Source organism: Epinephelus lanceolatus, chromosome 7 (assembly GCF_041903045.1).
Source record: "Epinephelus lanceolatus isolate andai-2023 chromosome 7, ASM4190304v1, whole genome shotgun sequence".
NCBI lineage: Eukaryota > Metazoa > Chordata > Actinopteri > Perciformes > Serranidae > Epinephelus > Epinephelus lanceolatus.
Genome location: NC_135740.1, coordinates 10,945,331 through 10,961,735, shown reverse-complemented (window position 1 = coordinate 10,961,735; position 16,405 = coordinate 10,945,331). Strand labels below are relative to the sequence as shown.

The 16,405-nt window shown below is 40.8% G+C and overlaps 1 protein-coding gene across 2 annotated transcripts in view; it reads right to left on the bottom strand.

The window, feature by feature from the left end:
* LOC117261308 (long-chain-fatty-acid--CoA ligase 1-like) overlaps nucleotides 1-16,405 on the bottom strand; it is a 28,770-nt gene that overhangs the window by 8,161 nt on the left and 4,204 nt on the right. For both annotated transcript variants that reach the window (XM_033633678.2, XM_033633679.2), the window contains exons 2-12: nucleotides 12,875-13,277; nucleotides 9,739-9,853; nucleotides 8,203-8,267; nucleotides 6,803-6,904; nucleotides 4,263-4,362; nucleotides 3,976-4,151; nucleotides 3,580-3,612; nucleotides 3,430-3,481; nucleotides 3,198-3,271; nucleotides 330-407; nucleotides 38-172 (exon numbers count right to left, since the gene is read on the bottom strand). In XM_033633678.2, coding sequence (XP_033489569.2) covers nucleotides 38-172; nucleotides 330-407; nucleotides 3,198-3,271; nucleotides 3,430-3,481; nucleotides 3,580-3,612; nucleotides 3,976-4,151; nucleotides 4,263-4,362; nucleotides 6,803-6,904; nucleotides 8,203-8,267; nucleotides 9,739-9,853; nucleotides 12,875-13,069 — 1,125 coding nt within the window. In that variant the 5' untranslated portion in view covers nucleotides 13,070-13,277. The remainder of the gene's footprint in view (nucleotides 1-37; nucleotides 173-329; nucleotides 408-3,197; nucleotides 3,272-3,429; nucleotides 3,482-3,579; nucleotides 3,613-3,975; nucleotides 4,152-4,262; nucleotides 4,363-6,802; nucleotides 6,905-8,202; nucleotides 8,268-9,738; nucleotides 9,854-12,874; nucleotides 13,278-16,405) is intronic.

Below are 16,405 nucleotides of genomic sequence, written 5' to 3'. Positions count from 1 at the left end.
TCCTGTTTGTAAGCCTGTCATCATCGTGCCCACCTACCTTATCATACATTCTATTTAGGAGTCGGGGTACCACAGGGAACACAGTAGGTTTTAGTGTGGTCAGATCATCTGACAGCAGACGAATATCTCCCTGGAAGAAGCCGATTCTGGCTCCCTCCACTATCATCAGTGCCTGTCAGCAATTCCAGAAAGACACAGAGGGTTCAAGTTCAAAAAGGTCCCCATAACTATGAAACCATTACTAAGAGAGGTTAACACACAGGGATTGAAGGATTATTAATCTATCTTTAACACAGGGTGACTATGGGAACTAAGGGAACATACAATACCTGTACTACTCTCTCAAACATGTGAGCCAGGGGCAGGAAGGATATATGGACGTCACTGGGAGATATTGGACAGGAAACCTAAAACCCGTGCACACACAGACAGAAATACAAACACACACACATGGGGGGACATTGTTGTACAAACACATGCCAATGGACATGACCCAGACAGAGGGACAGACAGACAGACAGACAGACACACACACACAGGAAGAGAAAGTAATCAATGTTAATGTTTGTACCTCCACCACCCTCTCAAACATGTGGGCCAGAGGTAGAAAAGACAGCATGACATCATTTGTGTTGGCCCGAACATAAGACTGGAGAGAAGAAGGAAGAGTTTACCAAAGGCTCTTGCTCTTCAAAAATAACACTGACGTTTTTACCTTTGAAATTATGGTGACACTTTTTACAAAAACAAAAAAAACATGAATTACCGCCCTGCAGTTGTATGCCTCTACAAACCAGTCAATTTGCAGTTACAGGTTACATCCATGTCTGTTCAGACTCATAAGAAGCCATGACAGTTGACAATGCCTTAAATAGGCTATGAATATTATTTTATTATAAACGTGGATGCTTAACACACATCACAACATGGCAGCACAGAAGGTCTATACAATCAACAAAGTTTCAAGGTGGGCAACCAAGTTTGGTGGAACCTGTACAGTTCATCATTTTATCCTATTAGACATTTGTGTGAAATTTTGTCATAATTAGTGTGTGAATTCTGAAATAAAGGCCAAAAGATGTTTTGTCAGGTCACACTGACCTTCAACCACTAGAGTCTAATCAGTTCACTCTTAAATCCAAGTGGACGTTTGTGCCCTCAAGGTCTTCTTAAGATATTGTGTTTATGAGAATGAGGCTAATGCAAGGTCAGAGTGACCTTGACCTTAGACCACCAAATTCCAATCAGTTTATTGTTGAGGCCCAAAGGACATTTGTGCCAAATTCAAGGAAATTCCTTCAAGGCCTTCTTGAGATATAGGGCTCTAGTTTCCCGGCGCAGCACAGGGTGACGAACCCCACGCAGAGCTAGTTTCGAGCAGTGCAACCCGAGGCACGCTCAGTTTGGTAGTTTGGCAGACCAAGGTGCACTGAGATGGGTGTGGTGGCGCAGCAGGGGGAGGTGTCGACAGATCCAGCTTGGCGCAGTGACAGTTTTGTGCCAAAAGGCTTCGCCGAAGATGCGCTAAAAGCTCGCCAGCAGATCAAAGGGGATTGGCACCGTTTGGCACGTTTGGCACGCGTAATGGAAACCCAACTTGATTTGATTAACACAGCTGCAAACTAATGAGTTTACATCCCTCTCAGCCAACCACAAACAGCCACAGCATCAGATAGGGAGTATATATTCAGCATCTGTCATCTTAGAAAAGTCAAAAGAAAAGAAACAGAGTGAGACTGTGAGAGAGAAAGAGAGAGAGAGCGCGCACACGAGAGAAACTCAACATTGATTTACAATTGTGGTGACCTCCTCCCAGGCTACCTTTGCATCATCAGCCCGTGGAGGTCTGCTCGCAGTTCCGTATATTCGGACACTGCGAGCTTGGACCTCCCGGACCAAAACATCAGTTTCCTCCTGGGAGAAGTTTGGCCGTCTGACGCTGCTGCTCTCTTCTGCCATGGCGAATTGAGTAAACTCTCATTACGCCTTCGCGCGGCGCATTTAAGGGTGAGGAGAGGGGCTCATTTGATTGGTGTGATGTGAATGGGCTGTGTAAAATCCACTCCATGCCTTCTCTCCTCCCTCTTTCCAACTTGCACAGGTAGGAGGGACAGAGATGGGAAAGACGAGTAGCTGCGCCAGCGCACACGGTGTGCCAAACTTGCAAAATCCGCCTGGCCACACCCAGTTGGCGAAGCGCAGGTGTGCTGTGCCTCCGCTGTGCCCGGTCTGCGAAACTAGAGCCCATAATGTTCACAAGAATGAGACAATTGCTAGATCACAGTGACCTTGACCTTTGACAACCAAAATCTAATAAGTTCATCCTTGAGCCTGACCAAATATTTGTCCCAAATTTAAAGACATTTCCTTCAGGCATTCTTGAGATAATGTGTTCACAAGAATGTGACAGACAGACCACCTGAAAACATAATGCCAAAGGCCACAGCTATCACCAGCATGGAGGCATAAAAGCTTCATCGCAGTCAGGCTGCTTTAACCTCCCACTCTGTTTTGTTTACTTTGCTGTCTATCTGTGCTGTCACTGCATCTCACCATGTTCCAGGCAGCCAATCTGACTTATTTCCAAAGAAGACAGTCAGCTCCCACACATACACACATCATCTCTGCATTGATTTATTTTCAAAGTCATCGTTTCGGTCACAATGACCTTTCACAAGATATATTTAATCTGACACCAAATCTGAGTTACTCCTGTCCAATTACATTTTAATCTTTGGTTTCTCCTTTGGGTTTTTTCGTGGTAAATCTGTTGAAGTACAGCAGTGACAACAGCATGTTAGTTATACCTGTAATATGGCAGAATTACAGACACTGTAATAAATATATTTTTTACAAGTTCTTATCCTGTGTCCCTGTGTGAAGTCAAGTTAGTTATCTCTTGTTTAATGTCATGTTTGATGTTTATCTTAAAAAAATGTCCAGGAAGACAGAGAAGGAAATCTACCTCCTGGTTGATTTAAATCCCTCTAAAACTTGTATTACTACAGAGATCCTAAAGTCTCGAAAGGTGATATTTCTTTAACTTTTTCCTACAAGATCATTAACTTGTGCCCACAAAATTAAAAAAATATCATCTTTCGGGACTTTAGGGGCTCCTTATATCACAAAAACTAAAGATGCTCTAACTTTTGTTTCACTGTAACTTCAACTGCTCAAGTGCCACATCAGTGCCTCACCTTTGTCAGTTTGATGAAAGCCGAGCAGTTGGACACAATGTTCTTATGTGTGATCATAGCTCCCTTAGGGTTTCCTGAAAGCAAACACACACAAAGCACACATGCATCTTTAGAGGCTGAATGTACATGGGGTATGAATTTCCAAATACTCATGGAAATTACATTAGGTGCAGTTAATTCTGTGTGTGTGTGTGTGTGTGTGTGTGTGTGCGTGTGTGTGTGTGTGTGTCACCTGTTGTTCCGCTGGTGAAGCAGATAATGGCCATGTCGTCAGGTTGTGGAGGCTGCGGGGATGGGGGTGTCAACAGTCAAACATCGCCACATAACACGTCATTTAAGGGGTGACTAGTACTACGTCATTTACTGGCCGGTATTTACTTACCACTGGTTGGCGATGGTTGGCCTTCCCGATGGCCTGCACAACAAGAAAAACACATTTATGAAGGCATTGTAGAGGGAATAAAGAGACAAAGTAAGACAAGAAAGCAAGTAATAAAGACAATCTAATAGAAAAAAAAAACAAGATAAATGGAATGAAGAAAACACAAGAAGGAAACTAGCAAGAAGAGAGCACAAATTAAATGAATTTGAACAAAAGCAATATATGAAAGGAAAGTAAGAACAAAACAAGCTGGCAAGAAAATTAACACAAAAATACAAAAAAGCATGACAAAACAAAAACTAAACAACAATGCAAAGACCCAGAAGAAGAACTAAGTTAAAGAGAAACAAAAAAAAAGAGAAAATGGAAGGTGAGAGTAAAATAACCGAAGCTGACCTCCATCTCCTGCAGGCTGAGGATGTGGATTCCAGCCTCTTTTCCCCTGTTGACCAGCTCGTCACTGGGGGTCTCCATGAGCACGATGGTTTTCACAGTGTGTTCCCTGTCCCCGACACAGTTCAGTACGAGGTTAGCTTTATCCACCACGTCACACACTATAGTCGAGATGGAAGCTTCAGAAACAACAGACAGATAAGGTTACATGAAGGTCTTCACCAACAACAACATTGACATATATGAAGCATCTGAATGTATGAGATTATGTTGATGATGCTGTGGTTTACCTTGGTCTATGATGTAGTTGATGGCTTCTGTTCCCAGTGTGTCGTACAGAGGCACTGACACAAGAGAATAGGTGTAACATGCCAGCTCACTGATGGTCCACTACACACAGACAAACACACACACACACAAGCATTATAGGGTAATCCATTCTTAGAGTTCATTGTTGACTTTACAGATAATTTACTACTATGTTTAGTTGCGCTTTTTAGCCCGCCTCAATTGGACTACGGTTTGTTTTTCCTCTTGGTGGAACAGGTAAGATAAGATAAGATAAGATAAGATAAGATAAGTTTATTTAGCTCCTTTAACTTTAGCTTTAGTTATGCTATGTAGCGTGTGAAATAGAGTGTGGTGAATGTGCTAGGAAAGGTAGTATCAGCCCTGCTTCTACCTAGAGCTTGCATGTACGGAGCCTGGGTTTGGTTGAAGGTGGCAGTGCTGTTTGGGCTGAGAAAGCCATGTGTAAGTAAGGTAAAGGAGGTTATTGGGTTGGTGCAGGGAGGGGAGCAGTGAGACCTGGCATTAGGGGAGTGTCTCTGGGACGCTAGAGATCACTGTCTAGCCTCCTGGAGGTGTCGTGGGACCAACTAGACGAAACACTGGTGAAAGGAGGTTCCCACCCGATGACCCCAAAGACATGCTAGTTGTCACTGCTCATTGGTTTGTATAGTTAAGCCTTGCCATATTAGCTTATCATAGGGCTTAGGTTTTTCACTGAGTGTTGATCCTTTCTCTAGAGCACAAACTTCTTGTGTTTATTTGAACTGAAGATACACCTTTATTGATCCCATAATTGAGAAATTCCAGTGTTACAGCAGTCAAGGAGAAAGAGTCAGATTAAAGATTTCAAAATTAAACTTAAAAAACTTAAATAACTAGGCATGCAAATAAGTACAAAAATACAAGAGACGGTGATAACAATAACAATAATAATAATAATGATGAAAATAATAGGAAGTGGATAATAATGAGCACCAGTGAATGAAAATGAGCAAAAAATGAGCAGTGGATAAAGGGAGCACATCTAGTGCAAGTGATTGTATGTGCACAACAGCAGACAGCTGTGGTGTCCATAAAGTGTAGGTATGAACACAGTAACAGAACTTGGGTGAAGACCAAAACAGTAGCACCAGCTCTATAAACGCTAAAGTCTGTCCATGAACGAGCGATGACGTTACACCATTGGTCAGAATGGCTGATGACGTCAGAGTTGGTGCGTCCCCATTTTGAAATGAAAAGGTGCAGACAGAACTGTGGTGAGAAAGACCTTGTTTTGTAAAGTGAAAACTATGTCCCTCAGTGGAAACAAAAGTTTGATCTACTTTTATTTCACAGATAAGAAACAATAAACTGTAAAGACAATAAAGTCCCCATAAAATTGCATTGGAAGTCTAGTGTCTTGTTATGAGTAGAGGAAATGTCTGCTAGCTGCTAGGCTAATTAATGCAATGGTAAATATCATAGGCTTGTGCTTATAGCGTTAGCATGTTGGATTTGTGGGGAATACATGTCCTGCAGACCGCTTTATCTGTGAACCTTGTGAGCCGAATTGAGCCCAATTCTGTACTTTGTTTATTACTGTTGCGGTAAAGCCATGTTTCAAGTGTTTTAGGTGTGTTTGTTGAATAAATCAAACTTCACTGCACCTCACCTCACAGAAACTCAAAACAATGGCAATGAAACCCCACCACCAACTTGAGGGCGGTGTAATTGTATAGTGACCTCGATACATCACTGCACATGTATAAATTCTCATACAATTTAAGCTAAATGCTCACAATGGCGTAGGCCACTTGATAGTCTACAACTATAAATCTGCCTTTACATCACCAGCCAGAGCTGAAGAGGGGAGGGTTGTGTTAAATGGAGCAAAAACAGCTTGATCAGTAGGTACAACTCCAGAGAAAGTAGGTCGTGTCTGCTGTGTGAGTGTGCACAAAAGTGTACTTTTCTCCTTTTTCAGATGCATTTACATTAATTTTTTGCCTGGACTGCCACAGTGGGGCCAGTGCTGTGGACAAACATCTGTGACTATTTCGCCACTTCCTGTTTCAAATTTAAAGCCATCCGTTCAAATTAAAAGCCCTCTAACATTCATACACAGTCCAGCTATATACCAGGTTCTGGCCTAGTCTTGTTCTTAATGAAAAGAAAGCGAACCAGGGTTTACAAACTCACCAACTGACTTGAACCAGAGCAAACACACTGTGGGTGTGAACCATTTTTTTCTAATTATGGCAAAATGGCACCAAACATAGGCTGAACTAGCTTTTAGAAGTTCCTGTTTGAAGAAACTGAAGAAAACGTCAGGCAAGTTCTGAAGTGCTCTGATTTCTAAGCAGATTTTTTGACGTTTATGCGCAGTGGACATTGGAAATAACAATATCCTCAGTAAGTGTAAGTCACACTGAATCTAAAAATATGCATGTGTCTATGTGTTCAGATTTAACGGAATTATGAGTCAGAGAAAGAGTGTGATTTTGACGCAAATTTGACGGCTAGTAATTGGGCACTATGGGTAAAGGGTACATGTCTGTACCTCCGGTCTGTTCTGAGAGAAGATGCCAATGTGGGGGTCGGTGGTCTTGGAGTGTCCTTTGTGGAGAAATGCCGAACCCAGATTCTCTGTTCGCTCCATTACCTAAGAAATACACACACACACACACACACACCTGTTAATGCTGCAGCAACAAACAACGACATAAACTGAGCTTTGTTTGACCTCATTTTAAATCAAACATAAGGGCATGTGCCTGCAGCAGTTGGCAGTAATAAGTCAAAACACCTAAACACAATGTGTTCACTCACTCATTCAGTTCACACTGGAATGTTTAATTGATATTTCAATAATAGTTGTCAAGCTCAATTAATGTTTAACGATCAGTGACAGACAATTAACAAACAATTCTCGTCCCTATAAAAAGTAATAGCTAGTAAATGCAAACTAATTTTAAATGTGTTGTGGTTAAAAAAATCACTAAATCACTAAAACCTCATAGTCCATACAGAAACATTAAAGGGATATTACACAAGGCTCAAAATGATTAACTAAGTGAATGCAGTGGCCCAGATTAAATACATGTTAATGGCATTCACTATCAGTATGCTTGTAACATACATCTGAATTAAACAATTACTTTCACTTACCAGGTGACGCCTTTTTATTTTGTTTTGTTTTGTTTTTTTTAAAAACTCTTCTTCACATCAAAACAATGAAGAGTTGAATATTAAAGTGACATGTTACTGATAGTAGAGTTAAACATTACCTCTTACATGCCTCGCTTACATAACAGTAATATGATAGCTATAATAAAATTAATTTCACACTTACAGGGGTAACTGAGAGATTTCATGTTGCACTTCCATAACATTAGGGGACTTAGTAGGAACTCTTTTAATGGTTAATGTTTGTGCAGCAGAAGCTGAGATATCCTGACTTTTCATGACTGGTATGGGTAAATCTTTGAAAATACTGGAACCTACCCCATAATGCACCTTGGTAACATTTTCCACCAAACTCTTCCTGCCACATAAATTCCCATGACTTTTAAACCTCACAATCCTAGTTTGTAACATAACCTTTCTGTTATACATCTGTAGACTCCCACCTCAAGCTGAGAAAATAACCCTGATGACATAACCTGGGTTATTTTCTCAGACCTGACAAAACTTCAGAGCCACAGAGGACATCGGACGACTGTTTTCACAAGCTAAGTGATACTCATGACTTGATGGGTAAAACTGGTGAAATGCCCCTTTAATTATCATTTACAGAGCAAAATAAAATACAATTCATCAAATAAGCTTTTTTAAAAACTAAATTCGAACATAAAAGCATGCAGGTTTTATTTGCCTCACCATGTCAACCTTTGGCTCTATTGCTGTCGAACCGGAGGCTATAATGTGTTAATAAGGTGAGCTGCTCATGGTTACTCTTACCTCTCTGTAGGACATCCACTCATAGGGCTGCTTTGGTTTCCTGGAGCCCAGACAGGGACCATTATCTTTAAGATGGAAGGAGAGCAACAGAAGAGGAGAGAGAGAAGAGGAATCAAAAACAATGAGAATTTTAAGTATATTAAATCTTAAATTCTTAAATCTTAAATTAGTATATTAAATATTCAGAATCAAGAATAAAGAATCGACTTCAGTGAAAGTAGAAGTAAAGTAAATGTTATGTTAAATCAAGATCTCTAGTCTCTCTCTAGTTTAGTGTAGTTACAGGAGATTAAAGGGATAGTGCACCCAAAAATGAGGCCCTGGTGAAGTTTTAGAGTCCTCACATCCCTTGCAGAGATCGGCGGGGGGAGCTGCCAGCACACCTAATGGCAGACGGCGCCCCAGACTAACGTCCAAGAACACAAAACTGAATCCATAAAGTATCTCCATACTGCTCATCCGTAGTGATCCAAGTGTTCTGAAGCCCCGACATAAAAAGTTGTTTGGAAAAACGTCATATGAACTCTGTTTTTAGCCTCACTGTAGCCTGTAGCTCTGACTGCTTCTCTGTGCTCCGCGTTCACGTGTGCGCGCTCAGGGTGATCGGTGATCTCTGAAGAACAGCAGTCTCGTCAGTACTGATGTCCAGATTCTCAAGCGCAGGCATCGCCAATTCCCAGTCTGAGCAGCAAAGACTTTCCTCACCCGTTGGCATTGCTTTGCATTTGAAACAACTACACCACCAGGTTTCCAGTGTTCGACTCCGGTATTCTGCGGCTGGCTGAGGGTTCGGCTCATGAGCTGCGGCGGCTGCTTCGTCCAGTAGCCTGAGTTCCGTCCGTATACTCGGGCTCAAACAAATGCGGCTCAACAAAGAAATGCTGTTCCTCCTCAATTTCAAAGTCTTCAGACATGTTGGGCTGTCCTTTGCTAAAAGACCGTAGGGCAAATTATCTTTTAGCTCTGTGGTTACCATTGTCTCTCCCTGCGATGCACATGTCACGTGATGTAAACACGGGTGAGCAAAGCTCATGCTTTCGCTGGTCTTGCGCAGGCGCGCAAACATGAACGCGGAGCACAGGAGCATGCAGTCAGAGCTACAGGCTACAGTGAGGCTAAAAACAGAGTTCATATGACGTTTTTAGAAACAACTTTTTATGTTGGGGCTGCAGCACACTTGGATCACTACGGATGAGCAGTATGGAGATACTTTGTGGTTTCAATTTTGTGTTCTTGGAAGTTAGTCTGGGGCGCCATCTGCCATTAGGTGTGCTAGCCGCTCCCCCCACCGATCTCCGCAAGGGATGTGAGGACTCTAAAACTTCACCAGGGCCTCCATCGGCATATGGGTGAGTAAATAATGGTTGAATTTTCATTTTTGGGTGCACTATCCCTTTAAGCAGATGATGTTTGAGCCCCGTGTATGAGGAAGGGCTTATACTTTTTGGTCAACAGCCAGTCTGACAGGCCCTTGAGTAACTCAACAACAGAAAATATATACATCCATAGTAATACAACAATGTATTTGTGACTTACTGGAGAGTCGGACCCCTCTGAGGAAGAACTCATATATTGTTCTGGCATCATCGTAGACGTGTGTTAGGTGACTGTCTCCGTTCTGCAGAGCTGATCGTCGAGCAAACTCTCCGCCCTGATAAAATAAACAAATATGGGTTGTGAAATCTAAGAGTGATCCTATAGAAATGTCAACATCTCTTGACTCTTGCTTGGACATTTAATCGCTGAAAAACAGCACTAAACCAAAAAAAATTATTTTTTACATTTCTTTCATGTGTGATTTTCCAGGTTTCGAGGGGAACACTGATTAACAAATACATATATCATGCTGTATTGTCTTTTATATATGTTTTAATTATCTTTTGGTACAGTTCACCATGTGTATTAAAAAATAAACATAAAAAATACTGCATATCTGTTAACAGAAGTAGAAATGCTGGCTGCTACAAAACTAGAATTACTGCCTCGTGGTTGAATGCCTCCACCAACCAGTCAGGTTACAGTATAAATCCATGTCTGTCCAGATTCATTCACATGTGGATGTTGCTGCAAAGAAGCTACAATTCCTAAATGCTTCACACACATCTTCAACCTGGCAGTACAGCTGATCTATACAATCAGCACAGTTTCAAAGTGGACAGCCCAAATCAGTGTCACCAATTCAGTATCTGACCAAGTGTATCCCCTTCTGTTCCTGAGTTATTGCGTTATGGCATTGAATAAAGGTCAGAAAACATTGTGATGTCACCGTTTGACCTTTGCCCTTTTGGATAGGATAACTGTCATCACTTCAGCATTTCAGCCTGTTTGATATCTGTGTAGAATTTTGTCATAATTAGTGTATGAATTCTTCATGTTTTGTGAATTCATAGTGACCGCTGACCACCAAAATCTTAATAGTTCAGTGATGGGAAAATTTGAGGAAATTCCCTTAAGGCATTCTTGACATATCGTGTTCACAAGAATGTGATGAACAAACAGAATGAAAACATGATGCCTCTGAATACAACAACGAGTTGTCACATAAAAATGAAACTGCAGTTCTAAAATGTAGTTTCCTTTTTGAATTCACACTGAACATGGTCTTATATTAATGCAGTGATTAAGTCACGTTATAAGACCCTTCACACCATGACCTCAACTCCAAACTCAAATAGATATTTTCAGTTCCTGAACAACTCAATTCTAAGAGCTGGAACCTCTTTAACTTCACAGCCATGGTATGTTTGGCTTTGTGCTCTGAAGGTTTACAACCAAATGAAATCAGCAAAAATATTTTAATGATGAGACAAGCTCACACACACCCTTTGCACATAACTGTTTGCCTCACATACACGAGTGGTGTTACTACAGTGGAACTCAGTATCCTCTCATTCTCGCTTTAACAGCAGGGCTATCTATTTTATTAACCACCAACTGTGACAGTCTCTGTCAATGTCCCTCTCTGTGTCATCTGACCTGATGACTTGCACCTGGGCTGGCAGCAAACCTAAAGTGGGTGTCTTAGAATACACATGCATTTGTCTTTTTTGTGAGTAAAGTATCAGTGACAATACTTTACATCCTGTGTGATCAGCCAACACAGCATGGGCTTTACACTTCAATTAGGTTTAATACCTGGCAGTTTTTTATGTTTAGTTAGTGTCGTACCAGCTTGTTTGTAGACGTTTGTTTGGGGCTTTTGTTTGTTTATACTGGTGTATACTTATTGCCTCTTTGAAAAAAAAGGGTGGGGCACACAGTGAAACAAGCTGCACCAGTAACAGCACACATTAACAGCCCATCTGTTTGGGCCAGGGTTGTGCCTGTCTGTATGCATTTGTTGCTAAAACAGATGCATATAGTAGGGTTATCCTAGCTGTTTTCTTAGTAATAGCAATGATGATTTATGAGACACTGCATGGGTCAATGTAACTATCCTGCTTTAGTTCTGATAACATCTTCATCATTTTTCAGAAGTTTTTACATTCCATTCATTGTTTTCAGCAACAGCACAATTACAGTGTGAAAAACTAATGATGCCTTCATCTGGCTTCTGAGATAAAGTCCATACATTTAACCTGCAACCCTTTAGAATACATTCATACTGCAGACAAATCATAGTTTTTTCTAAAATCATATATTTAAGAAAGACTGTTGGCACTATTCTTTGCAAGTGATCAAATTAGCTTTTTGTGTGTCCAGACCTCACTGACCTACCTGCAGGGGTTGCTGTGGTAACAACGCAGTGCTGCTAACACAACTTACCAACACAGAAGCACGAGAAATGTATTTCAGTGTCTGTCCACAGTGGAGTTATTATGATTTTTATATTTCATTAGATTTTACTTTATTTCATTTAAAATGTTTGTTTTCAATTCAGTTTACTTCCGTAAGGTTCCGGATTATTTGCTTGTGTCCGTTTAGTTTTCACTGTAAAGATGTTTAGTTTTTATTAGTTGCAGTATTGGTTTTAGGTTTTTTTTATTGATAGCTTGGGGGTATTTGTCAGAGGTTCAGAATAGGTATGACAATACAAACACAACACTTTGCAAAAGCACTTGACTACAGTCATGTAGACATTACCATATGCACCGTTGCCTTCTTATGCTTGCTGTGTTGGCAATTTTGACCAAATTGACAAAGAATAAAAATAAAGACAGTTCCTGTATATCTTTATCTAATTTAAATGAGTTTTATAAGTACACAATATCATGTCACTTAGTTTTCAGTTTTTCTGAAGTCAAGTTTGAATTTTTATTTCAGAGAACTAAAATGTTTTTTCGCCTCTGGTTTTAGTTTTTACCTTAGTTTTAGTTACAGATAATAAACTTGCTTCACAGACTGTTGTTCTCCATGTTGTCTTCTAATGCACGTTGCTGGTGGTAGCATTGATTCTGCTCAGCACCTCCATCACTCTAAATTTAATGCTGTCATTGTGTGTCACATTCAAAGACACTATGAAATCTGATTTGAGCAGCCACAGCGGCTGGACTGAGACATATCTATATAAATCTGATTAGAATCACATCGTCAAATCTAATTTGCAAGAACTGCACTTCATGTGTTCTTTTTGCAAATCAATCTAGATACAATCTGGATATAAAAAATGGATTCAGACTGCCAGTCTTAACAAGGCCTTAGATAACTGACACTGGAAAAATCTTTAACTCACCGGAATCTCAACTGACTGCATGTTGAGGTCGCAGAGTGGCAGGAGGGCCTTGGGCCGTGTTGCCAGGTAGTAGGTTGTCGCAGCAGCCACGGCTCCCATGCTGACCAACACTGGGGTGGACACATTCCTGATGTACTGGCTGACATCATCCAGAACTTGCAACTTCAACTTCTGCAAGAACTCCTGGCTCAGCATGATGCTGCTGATGAGGTAAAAGGTGAGTGTGTGCTTGTGGAGAGTGAACCTGTTAGTGCTTGTGTGTGGCGTGGAAAGTGTTTGTGTTTTAAATGGTTGACAGGTTGTGTTTGATAATGCTGAGCACTTTCTGTTGGCCCTGAGGTAAAGTTAAGAGTGTGTGTTACAGGGAGGAGTGTTTGTGGAGTGAAGCTGACCAGGAGGGGACCTAGAGGGAGAGGAGGAGGAGGAGGAGGAGGAGGAGGAGGAGGAGGAGGAGACAGGTCATTCATTTGTTTACATTTAACAAGTTCCCACAGCAAGTTTTATGGTCCCTAATTGTTTTTTGGAGGTTTGTTACTTTTAACCACTAAGCCATCACATGTGTCATTTTGGGTTTGTTTATACTGTAATTGTTAAACACAACCCTAGCCTCTAGTTATGAAGCATACATACAGTTGTATCCTCAGGATACAGAAATGAGCAGAGGTGAGACAAAATTGTTGTTTTGCGAGTCCTAAGTCAACGTTGCTGGCAGAGTGTAAATAGGTGACACTCCCACTGCAATTAATTTGCACTGGCACAGGGGAAAAACAAAACAAGCTCTTTGATGGAAACACAGTGCTAACTACTGGAGTGCACTGTGGCCAACTGTGTTCAACAGATTTAGACAGATTTAGATCTGAAGATAACATTTTTTTTTTTTGCCCATCTACCAATCGCTTGGCTGGAGTGTAGGTGGAATTGCAATAAACCAGGATTTTCTTTGGTAGTACAGTACAAGCAACAGATTTGTTTGTTTTTTGTTCACCAAATTTTTACCCCTTATGGGTTAGTGTGTAACTTCTGACACCTTCATGATGTAAATATTGAGAGTGTAAGCCATCTGAGTTTGTGCTTTAACTTGGAATACTACACATTTCTAGCAGGTGCAGGGACCCACCACCATAGGCGAATGATGTTAAATGGGCCCGAAGCATAAAAAACTCCCCTATCCCTTCAGGGCAGGTACTTAAATGGCCTAAATTGCTTTGAGCACTCAGCATATTTAAAGTCCTGTAGATAAACTGTATGTATCATGATGGTTTCTTTCTTGTGTCATCTTCAAAGTGAATGTTTAGGCTACTGCTTCAATTTGTCTTTTTTAGGACTTTTGAGGCTCAGTTCTTGACATGATAAATAAGCCCTTTGACAAGAAATACAAAGTTAGGGCCTGTGTCCACATAGTGTCTATTATCAGAGCGCTTTTTTGTAGGGATGTCCCGATCCGATCCTCGGATCAGGTATCGGCGCCGATCACATTATTTTTACAAAATCGCAATCGGTAATAAAAGATTGGAGGAATCAAAACAACAAAAATGGCCAGGTTTTTCATCTATGTTGTTCATTGTTGCCTCCGCTCTCCAATGTATAAAGATATAGGCCTATTTTGTTTGTTGACGCGAGGAAGAAGATATTGAATTTGTTTACATTTTGTGCTGCTGAACCACCAATAAGCTTTTTGGATACTATTTAAATAAAAAGCAAACCTTATGGGACAACTTGGATGCATTCTTTTTTTCTTTCTTAATGCTTTGCAAAGTATCGGATCGGACTTGGTTTCAAAATAAAGGACTCTGTATCGGATCGGATGCAAAAAAAATGTGATCGGGACATCCCTACTTTTTTGTGCTTCCGCTCCCAGCGCTACTAGTTGAAAACTTCCAAACTTTTCAGAAAGGCGACTAGGACGTCGCTTTCACTCCTTCAGCTAGTCTACCGTCACAGCAACCGACAGAAAAGCCCATTTGTGGGAGAAGATCAGCCAGCAGACACTGGAGAGTGTCATGCTTTTATCATCGCTCACATTGTAAGATTGATGTTAACTGTGTAGTCAGCCCTGTTAACATAGCCTTATGCTAGCTACCTAGCTAACATTAATTTCACGATATTGTTATCAAGGAAACAAAAACCACACACTGAGCATCATTATCATTATGAAGTTCTGGGATGAAGTGCTCCCCAGCACCCTACCACTGCTTTTCCGCTAATGAAAAACTCTACGTTAACACACCCTAAATAACAGCTACATCAGGCAGAGGCTCTGGCTTAGGGGACCCCTGAGCCCTTGGGCCTGATAGGCTTGTTTGGTAATACACCCACGTCCACAACAGGCCTGTTCCTGATTGGTGGAATGCCGCAGACACCCAGAGTGACACAATATATTTGTTTATGTTTACAGTAGCTAACAGCTTTTCAGTTCTGGGTTTACACAGTCCAACACAACTCTGCGTACCAATATGTTAATGCTTTCTTTGATTATGTGGCACAAAAAGCACTTGTGCAGTTTTTAAATTCTTGACTCCATTACTCACTCAAAGCAAACCGCCAGCGAAACTGTGTTTCTACTTCTACTGCCAAGTCCAGAGACCTTAAGCAACCTGTTCTACAGCTACTACCACAGAATAATAACAGGGGCTCATATTGCAGTATAATTAGATCTTATATCATATATTTAAAAGACTCTCTGAGGACAAGTTTAGCAGGTGTCGTATTCCCATGGTTTGTGTTCCTGTTAGACAGGGGTTCTCAGTGTTGTGAACACACAGATGAGGTGACAGACTGAAGGAGCTGTTTAAGAATAAACAGATTAGAAACAGAGTCTGAGGTCTTTAGAGGACAAAGAAGGGACAGGTCCACCTCCATGTGAACCTTGAGGATGAAGACAGTGACCTTAGTCCCACATTACAAGTTAACAATACAAACTGAGGGACACAATGATCACATCAAGATGTGACGGCCTTGACCTGACACCAAAGTTTACAACATCCAATCAGTCATCCATTACAGAGGGACCACAGGTCTGTTACTGTCATTCTTTACTTGATGATGAATGTTTCCACGTATAAAGCATGGAGATTACATTCTCATGAATCTTCTTAGTTTAAATAAAAATAAGAGGATTCTTATTTGTCTTATGTTGCACATAACTGAATGAAACATCTGACACTATTAAATATTTTTCATTTTTCAAGTTGGCCTCGGTGTGGTAAATTCCCCCTATAACATGGTCAATATATAATCAAACTTGTTACCATGCCTATCTTTTTAAAGAAGAATTTAAAACTGTGTATGACAGGGCATAAAACCACTGATGCATTGATCTTTACGAAGCCAGACTCAGTGGTCTAACAATGGTATGGCTTTCAGTGGTGGAAAAAAAATGTTTAAGTTCAAAAGTGAATCAAATCCTGACTTTGAAATTAAAAGTCCAATCAAATTGTGGATTTGGAGAATGTGACACCCCTAGCATGTTTTTGTGATATTTGTACTCCTAACAGTAAGCCACTATAGACCTATATAAAGGCCCAGTCATAC